At 36.3% G+C, this 26,123-nt stretch overlaps 3 protein-coding genes across 4 annotated transcripts in view; 1 reads left to right on the forward strand and 2 right to left on the reverse strand.

The window, feature by feature from the left end:
• Positions 1-1,705: 1,705 nt before the first annotated feature.
• adgrf3a (adhesion G protein-coupled receptor F3a) lies at positions 1,706-13,444 on the forward strand. Of its 2 annotated transcripts, XM_079632525.1 has the most exons (18): positions 1,706-1,853; positions 2,878-2,945; positions 3,032-3,044; positions 3,157-3,291; positions 4,188-4,343; positions 4,427-4,536; positions 5,058-5,116; positions 5,234-5,343; positions 5,448-5,666; positions 7,479-7,706; positions 7,873-8,025; positions 9,060-9,244; positions 9,343-9,528; positions 11,011-12,312; positions 12,415-12,456; positions 12,643-12,681; positions 12,799-12,879; positions 12,958-13,444. In XM_079632525.1, the coding sequence occupies exons 1-17, from the start codon at positions 1,823-1,825 to the stop codon at positions 12,859-12,861; spliced, it is 3,099 nt and encodes a 1,032-aa protein (XP_079488651.1). In that variant the 5' UTR covers positions 1,706-1,822; the 3' UTR covers positions 12,862-12,879; positions 12,958-13,444. The 2 variants fall into 2 exon arrangements, with proteins under 2 accessions (XP_079488651.1, XP_079488652.1); XM_079632526.1 differs by lacking the exon at positions 3,032-3,044 and having other exon boundaries at positions 1,731-1,853; positions 2,878-2,949.
• Positions 13,445-13,994: 550 nt separating this feature from the next.
• ankrd66 (ankyrin repeat domain 66) lies at positions 13,995-15,442 on the reverse strand (the record flags this gene model as incomplete). Its single annotated transcript, XM_079632142.1, is given in 3 exon segments — positions 13,995-14,021; positions 14,025-14,225; positions 15,317-15,442. Coding segments are annotated over 3 exon segments (354 nt in total), but the record flags the coding sequence as incomplete, so codon positions are not given.
• A 627-nt stretch (positions 15,443-16,069) lies between these two features.
• tdrd6b (tudor domain containing 6b) overlaps positions 16,070-26,123 on the reverse strand; it is a 46,316-nt gene continuing 36,262 nt past the window's right edge. Inside the window, exons 2-4 of the mRNA XM_079631927.1 lie at positions 17,460-23,175; positions 16,636-16,703; positions 16,070-16,540 (exon numbers count right to left, since the gene is read on the reverse strand). Of these exons, the coding sequence (XP_079488053.1) occupies positions 16,496-16,540; positions 16,636-16,703; positions 17,460-23,121 (5,775 nt within the window). The 5' untranslated portion in view covers positions 23,122-23,175 and the 3' untranslated portion in view covers positions 16,070-16,495. The remainder of the gene's footprint in view (positions 16,541-16,635; positions 16,704-17,459; positions 23,176-26,123) is intronic.

The following is a 26,123-nucleotide window of genomic DNA, read 5'->3' on the forward strand; positions in this document are numbered from 1 at the left end:
AAACTATGTACAATTTTAATCGGTTTATTGTGAAATAACACAAACTAATGAATCAATATTGTGTTTGTCTGTCCTCTGATAAGCATTGTTCTGGGCTGAGTTAACCAAAAGCAACACGTGTAGAAGCTGATTGCAAAGATGGAAGTGGTTTCTTATTATGGTTTTAAGAAGCGCAGCAGTGACAGTGAGCCAACGCTTTCTGTGGTTGATTGCTTCTTGCAATTGCGTGTGAAAACAGTTCTATGCGAAACAGGTGTTGTGTTGTGTTGTGTGGGGGTGGGGTAACTGGGGTTAGGATTAGGCAATCGGGTAGCGGCTTCAAAAACTGAAGTGGGTGTAATAATTTGGCAGAGAGTTTCAACACCGGCTCGAGTCCTTCACATTAAAATCACTCTTGGCTTTCTTAGACAATGTAGGAAGTCGGGAAAGGTTTCGTTTCTTAAGATTCATTACAAGCTGTCCACACATTGGCAATAAAAAAAACGTAAATGTAATTGTAATTTAATTGTTGAAATCTGGATGCCATAAATAATAGGCTACATATATTTTGTTTACCTTCATTCATTAAAAAGCGTTATCATTTGTTGAAACCTGGAAGCCATAGAGAGAACACATCCTTATTTTATTTACTTTTTCATTAAACAACAATATAATACAATATTTATAATTAAATTATACATTTTTTTTCATTAAAATGCATTATATTCAGAATCATAGACCTTGGAAGTCATATCATTCAAGTCTTATACTTGGTAAAACCTGAAAGCCAAAGAAAACATCAATATTGTTTATTTAATTTAGACAATATACGATATCACTCAATATTATACAACAATTATTATGAACTCTTACTGCACATTTCCTGGTGGTAATGCCGTGAATGAGTCCTGTCGCGACATTCCCTACTCTGCCTTATCTTAAAAATTTACATTTTTATCAAGGTAAAATCTACATATAGTTCCCATAAAAGTATTGTTGTAAAACCTGCTTAAGATTAGCGAACAGGCTGTTAATTCGTTAAATAAGCTATTTCTTACAAAAGCTGTTTATTTAGCAGAACCATCTTCTCCATTGATATCCATAAAAAAAAAAGAAAAAGAAAAAAAGAAAAGAAAAGGCCTCTTGTCTCCTTCCCTGCGTATACCAACAAAGTCACAGCTTTAGCTTTAGCCGTTATGCTTTTTGGCTGAAGGTTGCAGGCTTCACTTCCAGTGGCTTGGCCAACACAACACGTTTACAAATTCTTTCTAATCAAACACAGAAATATAGGAGTCAGATTGGGAGACTGGAACAGGGCTGGAAAACACTGATATAGAGTGCGTTTACATTGAAAAATAACAGAAAAGTATAGCGCAGTGGAATGGAAAAACACGTTCTGTGTGAACGCCCAAGAAATTATTTTCACAATTTTTTTATCGCAACTTTTTTCATCTGTCAAATCAACTTATATTCACTAATGTTTCTCAAATAACTCATCATTTTGAGTTTCTGTTGATTAAACCAATCTCTTGCTTTGTATTAACTCGTTTTTAGTTTCAATTAACTAAATTTTAAGGCAACCAGCTATCATTGTTTTACGTGTATCACACAGTAGGCTATTTTTTGAATCGAGAGGAGCCATTTTTTATGGTGGAGAATAATTTGAATCAAGTATCTGATGCTGTTGAGTCATGTGACCTGAATAATGCAAATCAGGAGGGTTATTGGAAAAATCCGTTGACTGGGATATCATTCCCTCCTCTAACTCTGTCTGCATGGACACTCGTAACTTTTTTAATAAAGTGATCACTGCGATTAAATTACCGCCTGAATCCAGAGGTCAATGATGCTGTCAGGATTTACAAGCCAAAGAGGTACGTCAACACGCTCAACGCTTTTATCGCCAGTTTATTTCAGCTCCAGCCTCCATGTATCAGGACGCATTTCATGTTTTTGAAAGAAGTCGCTTGTGCTCACATCTATTTGATCCTAAATACAGTAAAAACAGTAATATTGTGAAATATTATTACAGTATAAAATAACTGTTTTCTATTTGAATGTATTTAAAATGTAATTGATTCCTGTGATGACAAAGCTGAACATCATTACTCCAGTCCTCAGTGTCAACTAATCATTCTAATATGATTTGCTGCTCAATTATGAATAATGTTACTTGTTATTATGTTGAAAATGTTGTGGAAACCAAGATACATTTTTTTCAGTATTCTTTGTTGGAAAAGTTCAAGTTGATTGAAAGTTTTTTTTTTTTTTGATAGAAAGTTAAAATTATTTGAAATAGAAATAGTTTGCGTCGTTGCTGAATAAAATAATTAATATTTATTTTTTATCTTATTTTTTAACTTTTGTAGTTTTCACAAAAATATGAAGTAACTGTTTTCAACATTGATAATAAATATTTATTGAGCAGGAAATCGTAACACATAAGCATATTGGAATGATTTCTGAAGGATCATGTGACACTGAAAACTGGAGTAATGATGCTGAAAATTAAACTTTGATCACAGAAATAAATTACATTTGAGAATTCAAATAGAAAACAGTTATTTCAAATTGTATTAATATTTCACAATATTACTGTATTCTCTCAATAAAATGCAGCCCTTGGTGATCATGAGAGACTTCTTTCAAAAACAAATTCCAAACTTTTGATTGGTATTGTATCTGAATGCATATTGTTGTGGTCAATTTATTATTTAAAAAATCAACTTTCACTCCTTAAAACCCTCCCTAAGATGAATCTCTTGTTGTATTCCTCATTTGTAAGTCGTTTTGGATAAATTTGTGTGATAAATGAATAAATGTAATGTATTGCCTGATTGACGTCACTGATGGAAGGCATATGCATGTTCATATTAATGACTGCGTTCTGTTCACCAGAAATTGATGGCACAAAAATGAAATTGTCTAAAGGCATTATTCTCATTTTTCTGGCATTAATTTTTAAGGTGGGTATATATTCATTATTTTTTTCAAAGTTTTTTATTTATAAACAATTTATAAGTATTAACTCTTAAACACCTTTGATTGATAGGTTGCTGTGGCAGGTAATATATAGATTTTTTTTTTCTGCTCATCAATAATAATCTGTTGAATAAATAATGTGTTTTTCCATTAATCATCATCAAACTGAATACTGTCACAATTGCTTCATTCCAGGGAACTACTCAAAGGTGTACTTGCTTGAGCTTGAATTAGAGAAATCGGTGTATCCCAATGTCACTGAGCATCTGGGAAATCTTACAGAAATTAACGTGGAAAATGCGATTGTAACCGGAATCACCATCACAACAGGTAGACAAACATAAAATGCTTGAAATTACACAATTCCAACAGTGTAAGAAAAAATCTATAAAAAAAATTTAAATAAAAAAAAGAGACAAAAAACATGGACAAGATAGGCTACTGGTAATTTCCTACCTCAAGCTTCCTTAAACCCCAAAACAAAACACAATGCAATGCGTAATTAAAAATACTGCTAAAACACCTGTGCAAAATCTATACTGAAAATGTCCTCATATTGCAAGTACATTGGGCCGTTTCCTTGTGAATTCAGAATGCCAATAAAAAGAACATTTAAAAAGGGTCTTTCCTGTTGTGCGGTAGCTTTTAATTGTAAAAATGTAGCCTATATACTGCTGTAATTTTAAGGATGTATTTCTGTAAAAATTAATAAGACTTTCAGCATTATTCTCAATGCGATCAAGTTCAGGAACATCAATATTAATAATGATAACTCATTACTTACAGTTGGCGTTAAAACTCATATTTTTAAGCATCTTTGAAATGTTGAAATTATCAAACTGATTTATGTATTGATCAAACAAGACAGAATGGTTGTAAATGAAAAAACTGATGTCAGTTCCCGGAGGATGATGTCCGAAAGTCTATAATGATGGAAAATTATTTCTATATTCATAAATTGATAGTTCGTTCACCAACTTCAACCCAATGTTCACTTAAATTGATATTGAAAAAAGAAAACTATGATTTATTTATGAAATAGTCTTTTTAAATTAGGTTTAATTCAATATATGATGGGTACATAAAAATGTTATACATAAGGGGAATGATCCAAAAGTTGATTTAACAGAAATAAACTTTATGGACAATTGCTGCATTTCTAATCAATAAATTAATGACATTATGGAGAGAGAGAGAAAAAAAAACTTGAATGTGCTTGTTTGCAGATTGCACATTGAATGAGACCCAGCCGCAGAAGAATTGTTCGTGCAGGACAAATTACACATGGAGTGAGGACATATGCAAAAAGTATGCCTGCTGCGAAGGCAAGAAGTGCGTGATAAAAGTTAATGACACTGCTGTCTGTCTGTCTGCAAATAGAGGTAGAGTATTGTTTGATATGGGCAAAGGATTTCTAGATGAAATAAACTGTTAATTGAATGCTGTGATTCTTATTTTTTTCCAGTAAGCATTAATGGATCTACTACATTGGCAAATGATTGCAAAATATTATGTGATCCAAACAAAAAACAAGATGAAGAATACAAGAAGATGGAGAAGAGTATAATTACTATGGTACGTACTGCTGAAAATCAACCCGACACTGTTAAACAAATATTTGTGTTTTTTTTATCTTAAATGGTTAACAGTAACATGCAAGGTGAAAATAAATATTACTTATAGATTTAAGTCCATATACAACGTCGTATTAAAGATTATGCTTCTTACATTCTTTTCATTATGGTATTTTACATTTTATGCTGTTTAGTTGATGTTTATTACATCATTATTGTGTTTAGTCTATGTGTTGGTAACACCGTGCACCCTCCACTAGCCATTGTTTATGGAATGGGCAGATTTGATGAACTTTAAGTCCTCATTCCCTTTTGCCTGCATGTATTATTATGGTGGTAGGCCTGCGTTTCAAGGTTCAAAGCAGCGTTATGTAGTCCATATGAACCGTCAAATATACAGGCAACAAACTCTCATCCTGCAACGACTAAAAAACATTGTATTTTTTATTTTATTTTATTTCATCAATATAAATACTTACACTGTTTGTATACACCTCACATGTATGTTTTAATTTCTTTCAGTTCAAGACACAATTCAGCACATTGCTATATTTTGATTCTCTGGTTATCAACGGTTACAGGTAATCTTGACAGCAAGCACCTCTGGCAGCTACTGTTTCTTGTTCTTTCTACACACATAACACGTTAGAAATAGACAAAAGACAGAAAATGTAGTAACGTTTCCCATTTATTTAAAGGTATGGCAGTGTGATTGTAGATTATACGGTGCAGATACTCGGTTCAGTCAATTCTTCACAGCTTGTGAAGGTAATCGAGCCACTGAATAATTCTAAGCTGACAACAACAGGTAACCTATTTATTTATTGTGAACTATTTCTTTAACTTTTTACACAACGTTATGCGATAAAGAAGATTTTATTACACAGTCACATCTTGTTATTTTCTCCAAAGGCCTCGTCACTATTCGCGTACCTGAGGTGCAACCGATTGATATCGGCTCCTCTGCAAATATAAATTGTACTCCAGTAGAAAACTTCGGAGAGGTACACTGGTACTTGACAAATGTCCAGAATAAAACAACAGAGATCACAAACGGAAGTGAGGCCAACTTTGCATCAAAAGATTGGATAAACATTCTTAACCTAAAGGATATTTCAGGAAGCTGGAAAGGTATGTTTCTGCACTCGTAATTAAGATGCTTAATGCTAAAATATTTAGATGTTTCCATCCTCCTATTTTTATATGAATTTTGGGTTATCGCATAAAAAAACGTCAGATGGAAACACTAAGATGCACATTCTAAAAAATTGTTATCCAATAAGAAGACATGCAAATAAACTATGATGGAAACAAACACATTATCTGCATCTCAATTCAGAGGCTACGTCCTTCGAAGGGCGCATTCGAAAGTCGATTGCTTCGAAATTGCCGGATTAAACTTTTAAATATAAGTATTGTTTTTTTAAATATAAACAGTATATATACTATAAGCAGTTCCAATGTTGACCTATATCTTACTTAAGATGAGATTTTATATAATTTATACTCTTTATTGTACAGAAATGGACCATGGTAAAATTTGTATATAGGTTATGAACCCTGTTTTGGTTTCAGAAAGTTGAATAGAACCAAAATCCCTTTACAAATCATGTCACTCGACGGCCATCTTTGAAATGCTTCTCTGGCATGCAAGTGCAGCTTCTCTTTGAATGGGGAAACATCAAATTCTCCAAAACTGTTAGCCAAGCTTACGATTAAATTTCATGTTTGAAATCACCAATGAAATCTGACAAATCTGTCACATAAATTTTATTTCTAAACGCTTAAATCATGACAGAAAACGTCATTTTTCAGACTGGATCAAGCTAACGCGCATGCACAGTGGAAGCTGGCGTCTGACTGTTTCTATAGGAACCGCAGCTTCTAACGGCAGATGCAGTGATTTAACCAATCGACCATTGGCTCTTATCTAGAAGGCGGGATTTTTTTCTGCCATATTGAGCATAGGCCCTATGCACAGCTGCACTACTTCCTGAACTTAAGCAGGGTCCTTTGTTTCCTGTCTGCCAGGATTGGCCAAACTGATTAATCCAGGTGTGTCTGACCAACAACAATAATCAGACACACCTGGATTAATCAGTTTGGCCAATCCTGGCAGACAGGAAACAAAGGACCCTGCTTAAGTTCAGGAAGTAGTGAAGCTGTGCATAGGGCCTATTGCACTTTTCCCCAATCAAAACAATATGAGTGACACGTCTAGAACAAGAACAAGAACAATCTTCTGTAGGCTAGACCATGGCTTTTACCAACGCTCAGTCGGAATTTTGAATGCCTGGTCTTTAGAGTCCGCATTCTTCGAAGGATGCAGCCTCTGAATTGAGACACAGCTATTTACAGAATAAATCCCTTGATGTGCAACCAAAAACTTATGTGACTTTGACTTTGAAATTAGCAGACTAATTTCATTGCACAGCATCTTAAATGTTGGCTGATCACTCTGAAATCACTCTAATACCTGAGCCAAAGTCTGTCATCAAAATGGTTGAGTATAATGACCTTCCAAAACTGTCTCATATGATTGCATTCCCAAACATCAGGCATCTACCTCTGATCGCAAGATAACATGACAAGCTTGTATTGCGTTTTGTCTGCAAGCTTTGATGCGAACTGTCAAAGAGTGGCTTCCCCCGAACTTCTATTTTCTATTTACTATAGATATTTTGCACCAATTTCCCAGAAAGTGACAAATTTTGGATGCAAACAGCGTAACATTTATTAGCAAATGTTTAATGCTACAGTATATTCCAATTTAGTTAAATTCGGAACTTTGGATGGAAACATCGCTAGTGTTAAAATCTTTTTCCAGTTATGGGGGTAATATGCAGAATAATTGATTCCTATGTTGATTTGTCTGAGACGTGTAAATCCTGACCAGCATTAAAGTCTGTCTGTCTGTCTGTGTGTCTGTCTGTCTATCTATAGGAACATTTACATGCGTGTACATAAATGGATCCATAACACACACAGCAAGTAAAAAGTTGGACATAGCACTTTTGCCAGAAATTCAGGCCATGAGCACGCCCCAATTTCCTGACTGTAAAGACCCAAAAGCAACACCAACGGTTCAAATTGAAATTGAGTGTATTTCTGACAACGACGAAAATTACACTGTTAAATGGAATACTAGGCCTATTCTTCCTGGTTTGACAGGTAAAGATCTAAGCATATCTCATTACCATTTTTGTTTTCTCAATGTAAACACAACCAGAATTAACAATGTGATGGAAAGATAAATATGTTTATATATGTTAATATTTTAAAAATAATATGTTAATATCTATATGGTTGTTACACACTTGATCACTGTATTCTTTAGAAATCCAGAAGAACGGTGTATCTTACAAAGCACAGGCGACCATAGTTTGTGCAGATAAGGAAGAGATAGTTGATGTTAACTGTACATTCACAAACAATAGAGCTACATCGAACAGAAACAAAACGAATAACGTTAAGATCCCCATCATTCGACGTAAGTATTTTCTTAATTCTATATTTTTTATTGTTGCAGACAATAATTCACAAGTGAAGTGTGTGATTTTTTTTTTTCAACGTTAAAATCTACCAGCCCAATACAGCAACATTGATTCAACTAATAGTGTGAGTTTGGGGGATGAGTCTAGTATGTCTGACCAGTGGTGGGCGGAAGTAGACATGTTTGGGACAAATCTTGGGGGATTTCTTTTTTAACCACTTCACCTATGAATTACACTATATATATATATAATTATGAGATACTAAGTTATAATTACAGTATGGAGAAAAAGTTGAAAATATTGACTTTGAATAATTAATAATTTCAACCTTTTAGAGTTAGTATCTCATCATTTTGACTTTTTATATTATACCAAAACATGATTTTTTTTCCCCCCATTATGTGGTGAAAATGGGCTTTCATACAAGATCCTGTATGACTTTTTTTATCTTTGGAGAATTGTGAAGGACACACTGGGTGCTCTTTTCCATTTAATAGGTCTTTCAAGCTCCAAAAAAAATATCAAAAGGCTACAAAAATACATCTTCCGAATCCATATGACAGCACAAAGTCATTATTAATATTCACTGATAATCTTCCCCTCCATCGAAGCTGGAGAGCAAAAGTACTGACTACAGAAACACCATTTGAGAGCTGTGGTGGAAGATGAATGACTTTCAGACCGTTCATTACATAAAGCAATTGTATGACTTGGAATTACTGCTGTGGTGCTTTTTTGTCATTTTAAAATGTAACCTTCTCTTTAAGAAAAGAATGGCTAGGTTATTATTCTAAAAAAAAAAAAAAGTCATAGGAATAAAGTAATTCAGGTTTGTAACATTATGGTGATTAAATGGGGACACAAATTTTACCTAATGCTATGGATACGGGTGAACAGCTGCATTACTTTGCTTCTTCCAAACAGATGTATATTATACTTACTAAAACCCAGTAAATGTTTTCTGATTTATAATTGTGAAAAGAAAAATGGAGAGAAAAACAAATCTGTCGTTTTTCATTCCTTAATACAGCCACGTCAACATACTGTAAAGAAGAAAATGGCTGGCCCAACACAAAAAGCAATTACACGGCCAGCAAGCGTTGTCCAAACAATGCTGTTGGTTTTAAAACGAGAGAATGCAATGGCACTGAATGGGGAAAGGAAATCTCTTCTTGTGTGAATCAGGACCTGAATGACATTCAAAAGTATCTACAGGTACCACTCTTTGGTATTCATTTACCAATTCCTCATTGCTGGCCATATTTTCTTAGAACTAAACATGTGATTTTTTTATTTTACCTTCATAATAACAGGAATTAAATAAAGGTATTGGCTTCATTAAGGACGATGCAAAAGAGATTTTCGTACACATGAAGGAATCGACCTCCAGCGATACATTCAACACATATGCAAATATTAATGCATCTGTAAATATTTTCGTTGTCATGAATAATATATCTCAACGCCAGTCAAATCAATGGAATGATACTGTCCTACCTGTAAGTATGTTTTCTCTCTAGATTTCTAAACCTCTAAATTTCGAATACATTTTTAATTCTTCTTTAAACCTTTAGTAATATTTGACCTAGAGCTGGGAACCGTTCACATTTTAACAGTACCTTTTTTCAGTACTTTAGGCATGTTTCTCAATAACTGTTATTGACACTATGCCTGAGCTGCCTTGGTTGCTGTCTGCCATGTTTGTATATTTATAAAAACAAACATATATATATTATTTTATTTCATGAAATGTTTTGTTTTCCACAAATTCTGTGTTGTGTATTTTCTGGTAATCAAATGAAGACAAAACACATTTAATTTATCTTTTAATCAAATTAAATTAAACTCTTTGTCAAGCAACATGCTGCACAACTGAGCTTTATACTGTTCAAATTAAAAGATGGAAGAGAAATTGTGATTATTCCTTAAATAAAGTTTTGATAATTTATTATTATCAGTGTTAGTATTATTATTAGTACATTGAGACGTATCTAAATTCTACTGTACAACAGTAATATATTTGTCAAGTTAAACCAAACTTATGTTATTTTGCCGTGAAGACCATTGAGTTTTCGCGTGTTTATGATATGACGATAGTTATTGTAAATGCTTATGTACTTCAGTTCCTCTCAAAACGGCTCTGGCGATGAAATCCATGCAATCATGGCAGTGACTGAAAAACACTGCGAGCGTTATTCATGCTTTAGTGTGTGTGTGTATGTGTGGTAAATGAAACCGCACGTCTGCCATTCATTCACACAGAGACACGCTGAACATGGAAGATTTGTATTTAAATAGTCTTTGCACCCAGATGCGTTCTCATGTACCGGAATTTGGCACCGATTGATTTAATGTGAATCGGTCCTCACCAACCTAATTCGGTCGGTGTCTTACGAGTTCTGTACCCGACCCTAAATTGACCCACATCTAAACATTTCCAGTTCAGGAACAGGGTTATTTTTTCTGATCTATTACAATAGATTGATGGAGTAACAACCCATGTGAAAAGAAATGTCATAACTTCTCAATCTCAATTATTTTACCGTTTTTCTCAGTCTCTTTGGCTCTTTTTTTGAAACGGTCTTAACATTTGTAAGTGCAATTATCACAACTGTTTTATGAGACTATATTGCTTGTCTGCAAAACGTATTAAACTCACCCAAAAACATTTACTTCCTGCACCAAAACTTAGTTATTGTGTCAGTAAATTGGCCAATGCCACCAAAATGAAACTTTTTTTTTGCCATCGTGTGAGCCGTACTGGTCAAAATGTTTAGACACTTTTTCACAATAACGCTGGAAATGTTTAGACAAAACTGATGTCTATCACTATTATATTTGTATGATTACAGTATTTTTTATCTTGTAGCATGTAAAGTCCCTTTCACTTCACTTCGTCATTCATTCAAAATGACAATTAATCAAATTCCTCTGTTCAAAGTCTAATCGCATTTCACTTTCTTATTGTTTGTACATTGCAGGAATTCGTCAGCTCTGCCAGCAATGTTTTGAACGACACAGAAGCCTGGAAACATCCTTTAACTGACAACACAAATTTATCTGTAAACTATCTACAGACTATAGAGGGAATGGTGGGCAACACAAATCTGTCCTCGAATGATTCTTACAAGTATGGAAATGTTGAAATGCAGCTCTGTAATGGCACCTGCAACTCCTTCAATGCCAGCGTCGACAAAGCCAATGGGGTTATTGTCGTAGGATTCCGGAACCTTCATCAACTTTTACCACAAAACGAGTCGCAAACAAACGCCACCTCAGAGACCACCATCTTGTCAGTTACCACTGTAAATAATACCAATGTGACTAAAGTTGAACTGAGGTTCGAATATTCTAAAAAAAGACTCCCAAATCATTTTATGTATTGTGTTTTCTGGGATGTAAATCAGAGTGCGTGGTCTGAAGAAGGGTGTAAATGGGGTGGTTCGGGTGATGCAGAGTTATGCACATGTGACCACAACTCTGCGTTCACCATAATGATGGCCAAAAATGAAGAGACCCTTCCCTACATGAAGGAACTGACCTACGTTGGCTTAGGAATATCAATCATTTCACTTGTTCTGTGTTTAATCATTGAGATTCTGATATGGGATACAGTTGTAAAATCAGACATCTCCAATTTTCGGCATGTCGCCATATTCAACATCTGTTTATGCTTGCTGCTTGCACACTGTGGATTTTTAGCATCAGCTGATCCTAAAAAGCTCCCTGAAAACTGGTGCTCCATCCTCACAGTAGTCAAACACTTTTTTTTCCTAACAGTCTTCTTCTGGATGCTGTGCTTGAGTTGTGTGATTCTTCACCAAATAATATTTGTCTTTGACCATCTGCAGAAAAAGGTTTTTTATGGATTGTCTATCACTGTTGGTTACGTATGCCCAATATTATGTGTGGCAATAACCTTCATTACATTTGAAAATGGTAAAGCTGGGCGATACTATTCCACGGACACTTGCTGGCTCGTTTATGAGGGTATATTGAAGGGCTCCATCTATGCTTTTATCCTTCCAGTCGGAACTATCGTGTTTATAAACTTTTTCACTTTGGCTGTGGTGATCATGAAGATAGTAACCCCTACTGTGTCAGAGGCAAAGGCGCGGGACGAAAAGGATGTTGCCAAGAGTATGATTAAGACAATAGTCTTCCTAAGTCCTGTCCTCGGAATAACTTGGATCTTTGGATTTTTTATAATGGAGCTTGACCTAACAGATTACCCTTTGCCCCAAATTGTGAACTACACATTTACAATACTCAATTCACTACAGGTGAGGGTCAAGCATCAAATACTTTATCCATTTGTGTACTCATACTGAATGCATGCATTTACTTTAAAATATCTTGTAAAAATATCTTGTATTTTATCACAGGGCTTTTTCATACTGCTGACAAACTGCGTTGGAGAGAAAAAGGTAACTATGCCCACTACGTGCCCTCAATATGATTGTTTTTAAGAATTAGGGCTGAAAATATAACATTTTATCCACTTTCATTTTGCTTACTTGGACCATTACTTGACAAATTTGTTATCACAAGATTTCAGTCTATAAAACCTTTACAGTGATGCTCAAAATGTGCATATTTGATTTTCTGCAAAGGTTCGTGATGCACTTCGGAAGCGTTTCAGAGGTTCCAAGGTTAGTGCGTGCAAGGGAAATGTACATTTTTACGGATGCTAAATGCATCACAAACACAAATATTATAATATACATATAGTAACACGGAGCTAATGTTCTCACATTTTCTTACATTAGCAATCAGCACATTCAAAAAGTGAAAGCTCAACCAAAGCGACATATTCGGTTAAAAATAAATAAAGATTGGACAGATTTAAGGTAAGTTACATATTCTTGAGATTTTTTTTATTTCGTGTCTACCCATTTTGTTCTAATGTTGTTTTTATCCCAAATCAGCATGTGAATGAAGTACCGAAAGAGAAAACATGGAATACGAGGAAACTTTCCACGGATTAAATTCTGTCACATTCTATGCAGATTAAAATAGCTATATTAAAAAAGAGAGAGTTAATTGTTTTCTAAAACACTGTACTTCAGATGATAATGTATTTTGATGTAGTTATGTTAGTTTACTGTATTATGAATGTATTTAGATTTCTGTCTGTGAAAGAATAATCTTTCTTTCTAAAAATGGCATATTTAATTGTATGTGTATATTCATGTAAGTGTTTATGCTTTTAAGCCTATAGCCTACTTGGTATAAATATAAAACTGGTGACAGTTGTAGATGAATATTAATTTTGGCATGCATTTTACTGTCCTCCAACAATGCTTTCTCTTATTATTTTTACATTTCATTTAGATGCACAGCAAAGAAATCACATTAGTATGTATTTTTGCTCTCATGGCATAATAAAACCTACTTTTTAATTGTTTTCCTTGCAGTCTGGCTTTTCTCTCCTGTTCCCATTCTTCATCAGTATAACTGTCATTTACCAGTAGTTCCTGCTCTCAATCTCTGCCCTGGAAATACAGGGAACACCATGTTATTAAATGCATAGTAAACGCCAGAAACATTATATAAAGTGTGTATAAACTATATTTGACCTCTAATTTTAGGAGTCAATCCGAACTGATTATTTGACAAATATAATTCAGAAAACAAAACCAAATACACGTTCCGGTTGCACTATATTTTACAGAATGAAAAGGTCTGGGTTATATAAAGTAACTATGGGGTTTAAGGTAAGGTTTAGGGGTAGGTTCAGGGTTAGTACCTACTGTAGTTATTACCCAGTTACTGTAATAATTACTATAATAAGTATAGGACTGTAAAATAAAGTCCTACTCACACTTCTGCTAATAGATATCTTGCTTTCAAATACCTCTGAACAAAACTCTTAATTAAATGATATCATAAAGCCACAAACATATAATGTCAAAGGTGTAATGGGCAATTTGAGGGTAAAAAAAGGTACTAAATGCAAAATCCTTCATACTTTAAGAAAATGAACGCAATCTTAATGTCCATAGATTTGAGCAATCCTGACAGGTTTATCCCCAGAAGAGTCCTCCTTGTCTACAGGTGCATGGAGGAAATGCATGAGTCGTAGTACTGCTAGTCTTCCAGACTCCGCTGCAAAGTGTGTAGCCGTCCATGCATTATCCATCCTCAAACAAGCCCTTGCTCCATTTTCAATCAGTATCCGAACCACTTGTTTGGCCTTAGACAAGATCAGAGCTTAGCATCACACAACTGGGTGAATCTCATGACATCAAATCCAGAGGTCACACTTCACCCTCAATTCACCTTTGGATAAGCCCCGCCCTCCCTTAGTTACTGTTGCTACGTCCGTCAACTTCATCTGGGCTCTGGTTTGGTATCAACATGGCTTATGCTTTGACAGCTCTTCCTGCTGAAATTTGAATAAACTTTTATAAGCAGCAAATAAAGTGTCCGATAGAAGTAGGCAAAAGGGGCTGCAATATGCGTTCGAAGGCTATATTCAAGACATGCAGGTGAAACACAAGCAACAAGGCATCCAAATAGAGGCAAAAGCATAATGGTCACAGTCAAAAAATGAACCACCGCATATCCTATTAATCGAGACGGAGGCTGGGACTAACAATATCAAGGAGCAACACTGTTCATGCAAAGCTGGGTAGGTCTCTATTCACTTCGTTATTACAAAGCAAACGGACTACGCGAGTATAAAATTGTATTTATTAGCAGCGTGTGCTAGCGTATCAACAATTAGGGTAGAGAACCGAAATCATAACCTAACGTCACAGTAAGGCTAAAAGCAAAATTTATCTTCGAGCACACAAAAGTGTTATTGTTGATCCTTGAGGGGTTTCGCTGACTGTGAGGACATCCACACAGTTTAATCCAAAGACGACATTTGTCATGATTTTACTTCAGTTTTGGGAAGGGAAAAAAACAGACAAAACCAACCTCTCTGGAAAACGCATATCTGTGTTACAAATGCCCCAGGCACAACATTTAACCATATTTTTGATAAAACTACGACGGTAATAGCCTGTCGAGACCAAAAATATGAGACGCCTGTATTAAAGTCAATGGAGCGCTGTGAAAAAGTGTCGGACCTCTGTGGGAGCTTGTTCTTGGCTGCGCTGTGATTGGTCAATCTACATTCTAGGGTGTGGCTTAGCCAAAGGCGAATTCAACATTAACTTTCATGTCCTTCACAGGACACATTACTAGTCTCTACACCAACACTAAGTTTAAGTTATAATAATGATCGCTCCTAGCAATTACATTTAGCAAAAAAGCAACTAACATTTAGAATGCCATATTTTTTTTTTTATTCTGAATAACTAGTTCCTTCTTGTTCCAGTCCAAGTCTTTCTGATTAGGGTCACATGAATTTTTCACAATTTCTTCCACTAGATCATAATCACCAGCAGCTGCTGTCTGATGCAACAGTCATTTTTTGTTTAATCAGGTACATTAAGAACTTTGAAATAATGAAACCGTAATTCGGTTTACACGCTCTCCTTGCCGTTTGCGCTAATAACGTTACATGTACGTCAAAGACTTGCAACTTGTTACCACAGCAACACAACTACGGCTTTTTTTTTCCTCTAGAAAGAACTGTATAAATAAACATTTAAATAATTATTCTATCTTAAAACTGTATGATTCTAATTAAATGTCTATCAATATTTCGCAGTCTTTAAATTAATGTTCAGAATAAGTTAAAGCGTGGAATTGTTTTCAAGTGATACCGGTTTCTTTTCTCAGCACAGATCATATTGACCAATCAGAGCCATTTATTATAACTGGGTACGGTAATCATTTCATAGTGATTTCTTGGACTGATTTCTATCAGGTACCACTCAAATAAAATGATACATTTAAAAGATTATGTGTTGTAATGTACAAATGTTTTAGAAGAAAAAAAAATGCGCATGGAATCTGAATACTGCTCGGCGAAGGCTTTTTGAGCCGCATTGCGCCCGCTCGAAAAATAACCTCATTTGTCTCATGCATTAATTTTCAGATGTCATGGTGGTGCACATTAAAATATTCAAAACTACAGCAAAACCATCTCTATGAACAGTTTTTATTCCAACAAATTATTCAAGCACATTAAGAAAGAAAAATTAATACAAACTATATTTCACAAAAAATAGGGGGGACTCCATCACACATGTACAACAAACAACTGGGTGAAGGGGGGTCCAAAATACTTAATCTTTTGTTTAATAGTTTTTACACAAGTGTTTGTGAATTGAATGATGATTGTACAGAAAGTACAAGGATAAACTAGGGTATCAACAAGACCTAACACAATGCAATCAGACAAGCTTCATGCTGCGTTTTAAAATGACAAGAAACATGGCAAATTAAATCTCTAATCTTTCACAGGCTTGGTTGTCCATTTGAAACAATTTATTGTTAGTTACACATTAACTTTCCCCATGAAAAAATGGATTATACCTTTCCACATTAAATAGTTTAAAATTTTACTCATTTGAAGATGCACTTAGAGTCACATGATTCTTCAGTGCAAACCTATAAGGTAACAAAAAGGGAGAAAAAAAAAAAGTTACTTTTCAGTAAGGATTACTGAAAATAAAAAAACAAACACAAAAGCAAAAAAGGAATACCATAGGTAACATTTTATTTTCTAAACCAGCAACCCAAGCTGAACTTCTGCTTGTGGTCATCGGGACGTCTGTTGAAAAATAAGCAAAAGTAAAAAAATAATAATCAACCATTGACAACTAAAGGCTGGAGTACACGACTCAACTTTTAAAATCTGAACATTTTAAAACACTAGCCAACATACACTGACTTTGTAAATGGTTACAGATAATAAAAAAAAATAGGCCAGAATACACTAAACGACAGATTTTCACACAATAGAACTACACATTGTACGGAACACTGTGACAGAAACGCATCATATAATGACAAAAAATAGTGTTCTAAAATTAGCTCAAAATATCAAACATGTATGATATTCTCCAACTGAAAAGAATCAGTCTAACTAATCATAGCCTATAAAAAAAAAAGAAACAAATAATCTGAGGCGGTGCCCATCATACACATCAACTGCCCAAAAACAAAAGTGTGGTGAAAATATGGTAGTGTAATGTATTCCAGCCTTAAATTAAAATACTCATCTAGAAAAATTAGGTGATATAAGCCTAATAAGGATTCGTTTTATTATGGAATGGATGCACTTTTATGGACATCAAAACATAAAGCGGCCATTCAGTGCCACTATAAAGCTTGGAAGAGCCAGGACATTTTTTTTAATATAACTCCGATTGTATTCGTCTGAAAGAAAAATGTCACATACACCTAGGATGGCTTGAGGCTAAGTAAATCATGGGGTAATTTTCATTTTTGGGTGAACTATCCCTTTAAAATAAATTAAATCCCATTTGAAAAATAATTGTAAAGATTTTATCACAAATTTACGAACCTTTTTCAGAATCTTCCGTATCTTTGCCATTTTCCACAGTATGCAGCAGCATTGGCTCAGCTGATCCAACAGGAACTCCATCGTCAGGTTCATGACAAACTTTTTGAATTTCTAAAACTGAATTTGTCCTTGTAGATTCATTAGCAATGATATATCCAAGCTGATCATCCACCTTGATTTCAGCTACATCATCCAATTCACCATTTACTGCTAAAAGTTCGATTATATTACCTCCATGTTGTTTAGCACAATCAGGTTCACTTGTGTGATTTTCCTCTGCAAGGTTCACACTGGTTTTATCCTCTGAAACAGGTTGATCTACAGATGTTGATGCAGTGGGATTTTCCTCTGGTGTGATTGAAAGGTTCACACTTGTTTTATCCTCTGAAAACGCTTGATCTGCAGAAGTTGATGCAGTGGGATTTTCCTCTGGTGTGATTGAAAGGTTCACACTTGTTTTATCCTCTGAAAACGCTTGATCTGCAGAAGTTGATGCAGTGGGATTTTCCTCTGGTGTGATTGAAAGGTTCACATTTGTTTTATCCTCTGAAACAGGTCGATCTACAGATGTTGATGCAGTGGGATTTTCCTCTGGTGTGATTGAAAGGTTCACACTGGTTTTATCCTCTGAAACCGGTTGATCTACAGATGTTGATGCAGTGGGATTTTCCTCTGGTGTGATTGAAAGGTTCACACTTGTTTTATCCTCTGAAACAGGTTGGTCTACAGATGTTGATGCAGTGGGTTTTTCATGGGATTCAATCACCTCTGCAGAGGTCTGATTATGTTGTGCATAATTACTCAAAAACACTGCCATGTGCTCATTTACAAGACATTGTGGAGACTCAACTTTAACATAATATGGAGGGCTGTTAGGGTCCAGCATATTAGCAATGCACTGCACTGTTACTTTCAGAGGTTTATCCACTACAAGCTCATAGAATTTATCGATAGCTACACTGTCGCATGATCCAGATGATAGATCAAATCCTTCTAACTGACACAGAAAAGCTTGAGCTGGACTTTGTAGCAAGTCATAAGGTAGTGCTTTAACTGAACCTTCACTGATTTCCGACTCATTTCCGAAGTCAACAAATAGAACAGAAACAGTGTTTTTGCATTTATTAACAACCTTTGCACGATACCACATCTGATCATCGCAGTAACGAGCCAAGCACTGGTTTCCAGGATCCAAATTATCCAGCAGAATTGGCTGTGTCTCACTAGAGTTTCCATATTCTTGGGCAACGTGGGTGATTTGGTCAAGTATTTCAGAGTTTGAAAACTGGCACCAGAAATAATTTGGTCCAACAATGCATGATGCAAAAGCTTCTACCGTCTGTCCCAAAGACACATCTGGTTTCTTGAAGAGCAGCTGGAATGTCTCCTTCACAGGTTTGGAAACTGCCAGTAATGCATTCAAATCTAAATGATCCCATTTCTCACTCAACGAATCCGATGAGCTGGGAGTCATTTTAACTTCCCAATTAATGACATCATCTTTGATAAACTTGCAAGAGAGAGTATTCTCCCCAGCATCCCCAAATATTTTTTTGAAGAGAAAGATCTGTTCCTTCATTTCCTCTATTCCCTGAGTCTTGAATCGATCATCTACACTACAGCTGCAGTGAATGCTGAACCTTGGGTACAATAGTAGCAGCTCATCAAGTTGACGAATTTCAGGGGGAGATACAGTTGCCTCATTTCCAAAATCCAGAAACTCTACATGAATCTTGCCATTTTCAGTTGTGTCCTTCACAATGGCACGATACCAGGAACCATCTTCAGAAAACATGGCCTTCACCAAACTTCCCTGCTGAACACTGAATGCATTCCTTTCATCTTTCTCAGATGACTGAGGGGAATTCAATAGTTCGCTGAGGGAGAATAATGTATTCTCATCTATTGCCAGTTGCACAAAAAAACTTGTCAGGCTGTTGATGTGCGAAATATACACTTCAGACACTGTACCTGGTTCTATCACACGAGGAGGAAGATCTCCAACTTGAGGTAAAAACTGCACTGATAGTTCAGGAACCACAGTGTGTCCATCTTCTTCAGTAGAAGTTGGGTTTGTAATTCTTTGGTCTTGGGTCATGGCTGCATCATTTGATGGTCTTGCCACTCTCACTTTGCTGCAGACTTGAGGTTTGGGGTCACACCAGTAATCTTTCATAAGATCATTAACAATAAGCCCCTTGCATTCAACAAAAACGCTATACAGAGGACACTTTGAAAGGTCAGAGGACATTACAGTGTTCCGAATAGTCACTTTTAAAGGTTCATCCACCAGAAGCTCAAAAAATGCATCAGTTGCAGCATCACTCCAAGTGCCATCTACGGACCCCAAAGCTTCTAACTGACAAAGAAATGCTTGTGGTGGGCTTTCCAGGAGCTTGGTGGGCAGGAGCTTAAGGAAGTTCAGATCAATTTCAGACTCATTTCCATAATCTATAAAAAGAACAGAGGCCGTTTTATCATGCGTACTGATAACCTGTGCACGGTACCACTGCTGGTCAGAAAAGCATGCTATGCACAGTCCTCCTTGGCGTAACTGATTTGGCTGAATTGGTTTAGTTCGACTACAGTTTCCAATTTCTTGTGCAAGCAGAGAGACTTTGTCAAGTTCCTCTGAGTTTTTGAACTGGCACCAGAAGTAATTTGGTCCGTCAATAGATGAAGCATATGCTTCTACAATTTGTCCTTGAGTTATAGCTGGTTCCTTGAATGTTAACGGCTGGGTATCTTCATTGCCGCGCATTTGCGATTCAGTTTGAGCACCTGATTTGAGAGCAGTATTAAACAAAGGATCTTCCAATACAACACCCTGGTGTTCTAAACTGACAAGCCAAGCAGATACATCCTCTTGGATAAACTTGCATTGAATTTTCTTCTCACCATTTCCACCTGCTGACTTTTTGAAAGTCAAAATCTCTTCCTGGGTCCAATCACCTTTTTTTCTTCTCCTACCATCCTGAACTGTGCAACAAATACTGAGCCTGGGGGTGCTAAGGAACTGCTTGCCAAGTTGCCTTATTTTAAGGGGCAGAAGTGTCACCTCATTCCCAAAATCTATAAACTGCACTTGAACCATGCCATCTCTCTTGTGTTGAACAACAGCACGATACCAGGCCCCATCAGCAGGATATTCAGCTCTCACCAGGTCACCTGACTGCAACAAGTTTAGTTCAACTTGTGCATCACTTAATTGACCTGAATTAAGTTGGTCGAGAATAGAAAATATTTCATCTTCATCACTTGTCAATTGTACAAAAAAACTTGACGGACTATTACAGTGTGAAACAAAGATGTCTGAAACATATCCTGCATCCAAGGCTTTCGAGGGAAGATCGGTGAGTTTTGGATAAAGGATCACCTGTTGCTGTAAAACATTAGGCCTAGCTCTACTGAGTCCACTTGTTTGACTAGTACCTGACTGGAATTTTTGTTCCAATGTACCTTGAACAACTGGTTTCGTGGAATTTTTCTCATGTGCTTGTGATGGAGTGCTTAAAATATTTCTTACACCTCTAGACTCCACTCCTGAAGACTCCTTGAAAGTATAAGCCTTATCAGTTCCTTTGCCAATGTTTCTTTTGGTCTTGTTCGACTGCTCTTTAATTTTTAAGTTGAGGTTTGTTTTCTCATCATACATCTCCACTGATAGTTTGCCTGAGGAATTTTGTTTCACAATGACAGTGAACATGCAGTTTGTAGAGTAGTTTTTAAACCACTCATTAATCTCACATGGCTCAGGTAATGTTAAATTAAAAAGTTCAAACTGAACAGCCTGAATGGGAGTGGATGCAATCGCACTAACGTTTGGAGGAAATGGTAGAATATCAGATTTATCCAAAACCACCAAGTCACCATAGTCTACAAATTGGACAAGTATTTTTGGATGCATTGATTCAATTTGTCCTCTGTGCCACTGCCCATCTGTGTATTTAGCAAGACACATCATCTTAGGGGAAATTGAAAACTTTGCTTGTGGTCGCTTGTGGCACAGTTGTTGAATATCTTTGGTCATTTTTCTGACCGTATCAGTATTTTGTGCAAAATGGCCAAAGAACTGGTTTACACTTTGGACGCATGTTATTTTTACCTTATCCTTTGCGCCCACTTGAATTTTAGGTGGGGAATCAATATATGAATCAGTCTGAAGGAGTGGAGCTGCACCAATATTCGGTGAGTGCCTTCCCTCTGCAGGTTGTCTGTTTTCTTCTGATTTGGAAGGTCTCACTACGGAGACATTTTCAAGAGAACTGGAGCATCTGGTTAAATCAGGTAAATGGCGAGAATGTAAAGACACATTTCTGTCATGCATATATTTGCAAGTCACTTTGTTTAGAGTCTCAAGAGTTGGGTCACTACAAATCCTCTCCGTCACTGACAAACACCGCTCTCTGTGGCCAAATGTGTTGTTCACATTTACATTGTCATTTCCATAAAGCGTTATATTATAGACATCCTCTTTCACACTGTGATGCTCAAATTTTCCAACAAGGGTTTGACTGAGTACAACAGACTTCAGATAATCTATCTGATCAGTCCTCCATCCAACTCCTTTGTCAATGACACCATATAGAGAGCATGCATAGGTGATAACTGGCAATTGGAAGAACCTTGCAGACAAGGGTCTGATATTGCAGAGTTTAACAAAATCTCCAATTCCATAATCTACATGAAAGACCTTGACAACATCAGAGATGTTGTTTTGCTGAAGTACAGATCGATACCAATTGCCATCACTTCCTTTGGTTGCACATGGAGACCCATCAGACAGCGGCATTAGCATCGGAGCAGAGAATGCATCTTCATAGTATTCGTGGAGCTGATCATTTAATTTCTTGAGCTCATGTGAAAAGACATGCAGTTTGCAAAAGATCCTCAATGGATGAACAACTTGTGTTACAGTTACGATCTCAATTGTTCCAGGCAACAACTCTGGATACAAGTAGTGATGCAACTTGTCAGGGTCACTGGCATTCTCCTGCTGACCATTTGTAGTCACAACGTTTGTCTTTATGGAAGGATTTCTTGGCAGATCCAGTGAATGCATTACAAGGCTTTTAAAGTCTCCATTAGGGATCTTTCTAGCAAATCCAAGTTCATACATTTGTTTGGATACACTTGGAATGTCAAGGAGAACAATTCTGTAAGGCAGTATCACATCCTGAACACACCCAGAGATCTTTTCCCCACACAAAGATCTGATGAAATCTGAAGCAGCACGAGACCATGCACTCTCAAGACATAGAGGTGATACACTGGCCAGTATACAAAGCTCTACTTTGGGAGGTAGACTGCAAAGGTTACGTGGACATTTTGTTAAGACTTTGCTTGAGGCCCAAAGTAATTTACCATCATCAATTAGGAACACCTTGTATTCATGTTTAGATTTTGAAAGTATCCTTGCTCTGTGCCAAGCTCTGTCTTCATGCACTAAACATACTTCTCCAGGTTTGCCTTCAAAGGTTTGCTGCTGTTTCCTAAGGGCTTCAATGTCTTTTTTTAGTTGTTGATATACATCAATGGCCTCTTGTCCATGATTTAAATTCCCTCCAAATTCCACTAAGATAGTGTGTGGGTTTAAAGTGACTCTTGCGATATGAACGGTTGTATTGGATCCAACTTCTGGCAAACCAGGAATTGAACACATCTTGGTTGAGAATCTTGCCTTTCCAAATGGTTAAAGAGCATAAACGGGGAAAATCTGAAGAATGAAAAATAAGAACTTATTAAAAGAATTTCACCAAGAAATAAGTAATTGACTCCTTTACAATTTACTAGTGATGCACCGATGTGAATATTGTGGCCGATACCGATAACCGATATTAATATTGCTGTTATGGCCGATACCGATATTTACCGATGTCGATATCTCTGTATAGAAAACAAATTATGATAATCAAATAAAGAGCTATTTTCCAAAACACTTTTTTTTTTTACTTTTGTAATTTATTTTCAATAATGACTGATATTGGGCACCTTTACCTGTGTGTACCAGACGCGATGCGATAAGATCCAGTGACAAATAATTAGTCTGTCCACTCTAGCCGCGACGCGACTTTGAGATGCGTACAAATCAATCAAAACCCAGAGCCAATCAGAACAGCGTGTGGATGGGCTCTCGCGTCAAGTGCACAGCACCAGAGAGTAATCTTGACGGCAATCGCAAGAAAATGGACAAGTAGCTACATAATCAAATTCACAAATATTACACCATTTAAACAGTATTCAAATACATAGGCTACTGAGTTACTTAAACAATCTTTGTCAAATAATACATTTGTTTCTTCAGTTTGAACGTTCTTGTTTCCATTTGTTTAATTTCAAGATCTGAGGTGAATTATCCATTGTTGCTTTTACAGCTGCAAAGCTGGGAGCACTAAATTATATTAAAAGTCACATTACACGCTTTTAACATTAAATAAAGCACATAAACAGTGCCTGAGATTATCATTGCCACACGTTGTGTTTGTTATTCCAGCACGACGTCGCAGAAAAATAGAAACAGTTTCTAAAATAGAATCGTCGCGTGTCGCCATCGCGGCTGGTTAGGACATAAACTCTGATTAACATGGAAAAGATACCTTTTATCGCGTGTCGCGGCGTCGCGTGTAGTTAGGACACGGTGTAATGACTAGTTCGCGCGCCCACAATGAAGTGCGCGCCCCTACACACAAACACGGGTACAAACCTCGCCCCGTCCAGCACGGGAGATATAACAAATGTTGATCGTGTGCCGGGTGCCCACTATAAAGTACGCACCACTACACATAAAAACTGTTTCCACAATATCAGTTATTCCCCTCGCTCTGACGAGAGACGTGATAAAGGGTGCACCCTCTGTAAAGCGCGCGCCCCTACACACGAGCGCTGTTCACAGCGCTGAAATGCGCTCGTGCAAAAACAAACATCCCCGCCCCCACACGCACGTCAAATACACAGGAATGATAATCGGCCTAGGGGTGTGCGATATTACGATTTTTGATCGTGGACGATTAAAATGTCTCCACGATCTGCTTTTGAAGAAATATCGTAGGATCGTCCATTTTATCAGTTTGCATTTCTGGCGCCTCCGTCTCAACATACTGTACAGCGCGACGTATATCCACATGAAATGCAGAGGAACGGGACACTGTAGTTCATAAAAATATATTATTTGCATGTGCTTTAAAGCCTTCCCGGTTAAACATGTCATTCGCTGCTGATGAGCTGTTCTAACGGGCGCTTTTCTGAACGCAAACACCCGACGCGCGCATGCACTAAAAGCCTGTCTAACAGCGCCCGTTACTGAACTAAGTAATCTTTCGAGTCTTATTGCGCTAATACTGTCAAATACACACAAGGTTTACATAAACAAAGTTGGTTATGTCTAAAGTGAAAGAACAATAGAAAAAATGAAGAAAAAATCTGCTTGTCAAATGCGTGTGGACTCGTTGCGCGCAGATCTTAAAGTGACAGTAGCCCTAATAGTAAACATGCTGCAGCTTGTCCTTAAAGGGACAGTTACCCAAAAATAAAAATTCTGTCATTATTTACTCACTCTCTAATGTTGTTCCAAACCTGTATTAATGTCTTTCTTGTGCTAAACACAAAAGAAGATATTTTGAGGAGTGTGGCTAACCGGGCGGTTGCTGGTCCCCATTGACTACCATAGTGGGAAAAAACTATTATGGAAGTCACTGGAGTACATCAACTGTTTGTTTACCCACATTCCTCCAAATAACTTTTATTTTCAACAGAAGAGGGAGACTTATTCGGGTTTAAAGCGGCTTGAGAGAATTTAAATTTTTGGGAGAACTATCCCTGTTAATAAAACAACAAAATACAAAGAGCATCTCACTCACTCTTGACTGAGAACTTTAATAGTAGCTTTAATAAGAATCAATGTAAAATTTATACAGTGAAGTCGATGTTGTGTTTTATTTTCATATTTGTTCATTTAATTACTTTCTTCAATGCTGTTAAATAAACCTACAGCTGAAAAAATAAAACACTGTTTATTTAATTTGTATATTAAGTTGTGTACGTGTATCTTTGTTCTTAATTTTTAATAACAAAGACAATGACAAATATTTTTTATCTTTGCCACTTTGGCCTAAATGTCTGCCATTCTTTTTTATTTTATATTTTGTTACCTAAGGCTTTGTTTTTAAAATAGGGACATTAGTTTGGCTGTGATGCTCAGTCAATTGCAAAATAGTAAAACCAACATGAAAAGGAATTGTGATAAAATCGTGAATCGTGATTTTCCTGGAAAAAATCGTGATATGATATTTTTGCCATATCGCCCACCCCTAACCTCGGCCTGTTCACATCGGCCCTATTTTGACATCGGAACGATACCGATGTGTAAAACAATGACCATATCGGCCGATATTATATCGGCGGCCGATATATCGTGCACCACTACAATTTACTCCTATTTCATATAAAGTAACTTTTTTTTTAATGGAACAAAGCCTTAAGGTTTCTTTTCCATACGATGTAGGGCTGCAAGTAAATGATTATCTTCATAAATGGATGATCAAATAATAAAGCAACATTCAATCTCATAAGAAAAGCCTTATTTTGTGTATTTTATTTAAAAATAAAAATGGCTATGAAAACAAATATAGTAAATTATCTATTAAGGTAAAAAGCATCTGCCAAAAG

The sequence above is a fragment of the Phoxinus phoxinus genome (assembly GCF_949152265.1).
Source record: "Phoxinus phoxinus genome assembly, chromosome: 13".
NCBI classification, from domain to species: Eukaryota; Metazoa; Chordata; class Actinopteri; order Cypriniformes; family Leuciscidae; genus Phoxinus; species Phoxinus phoxinus.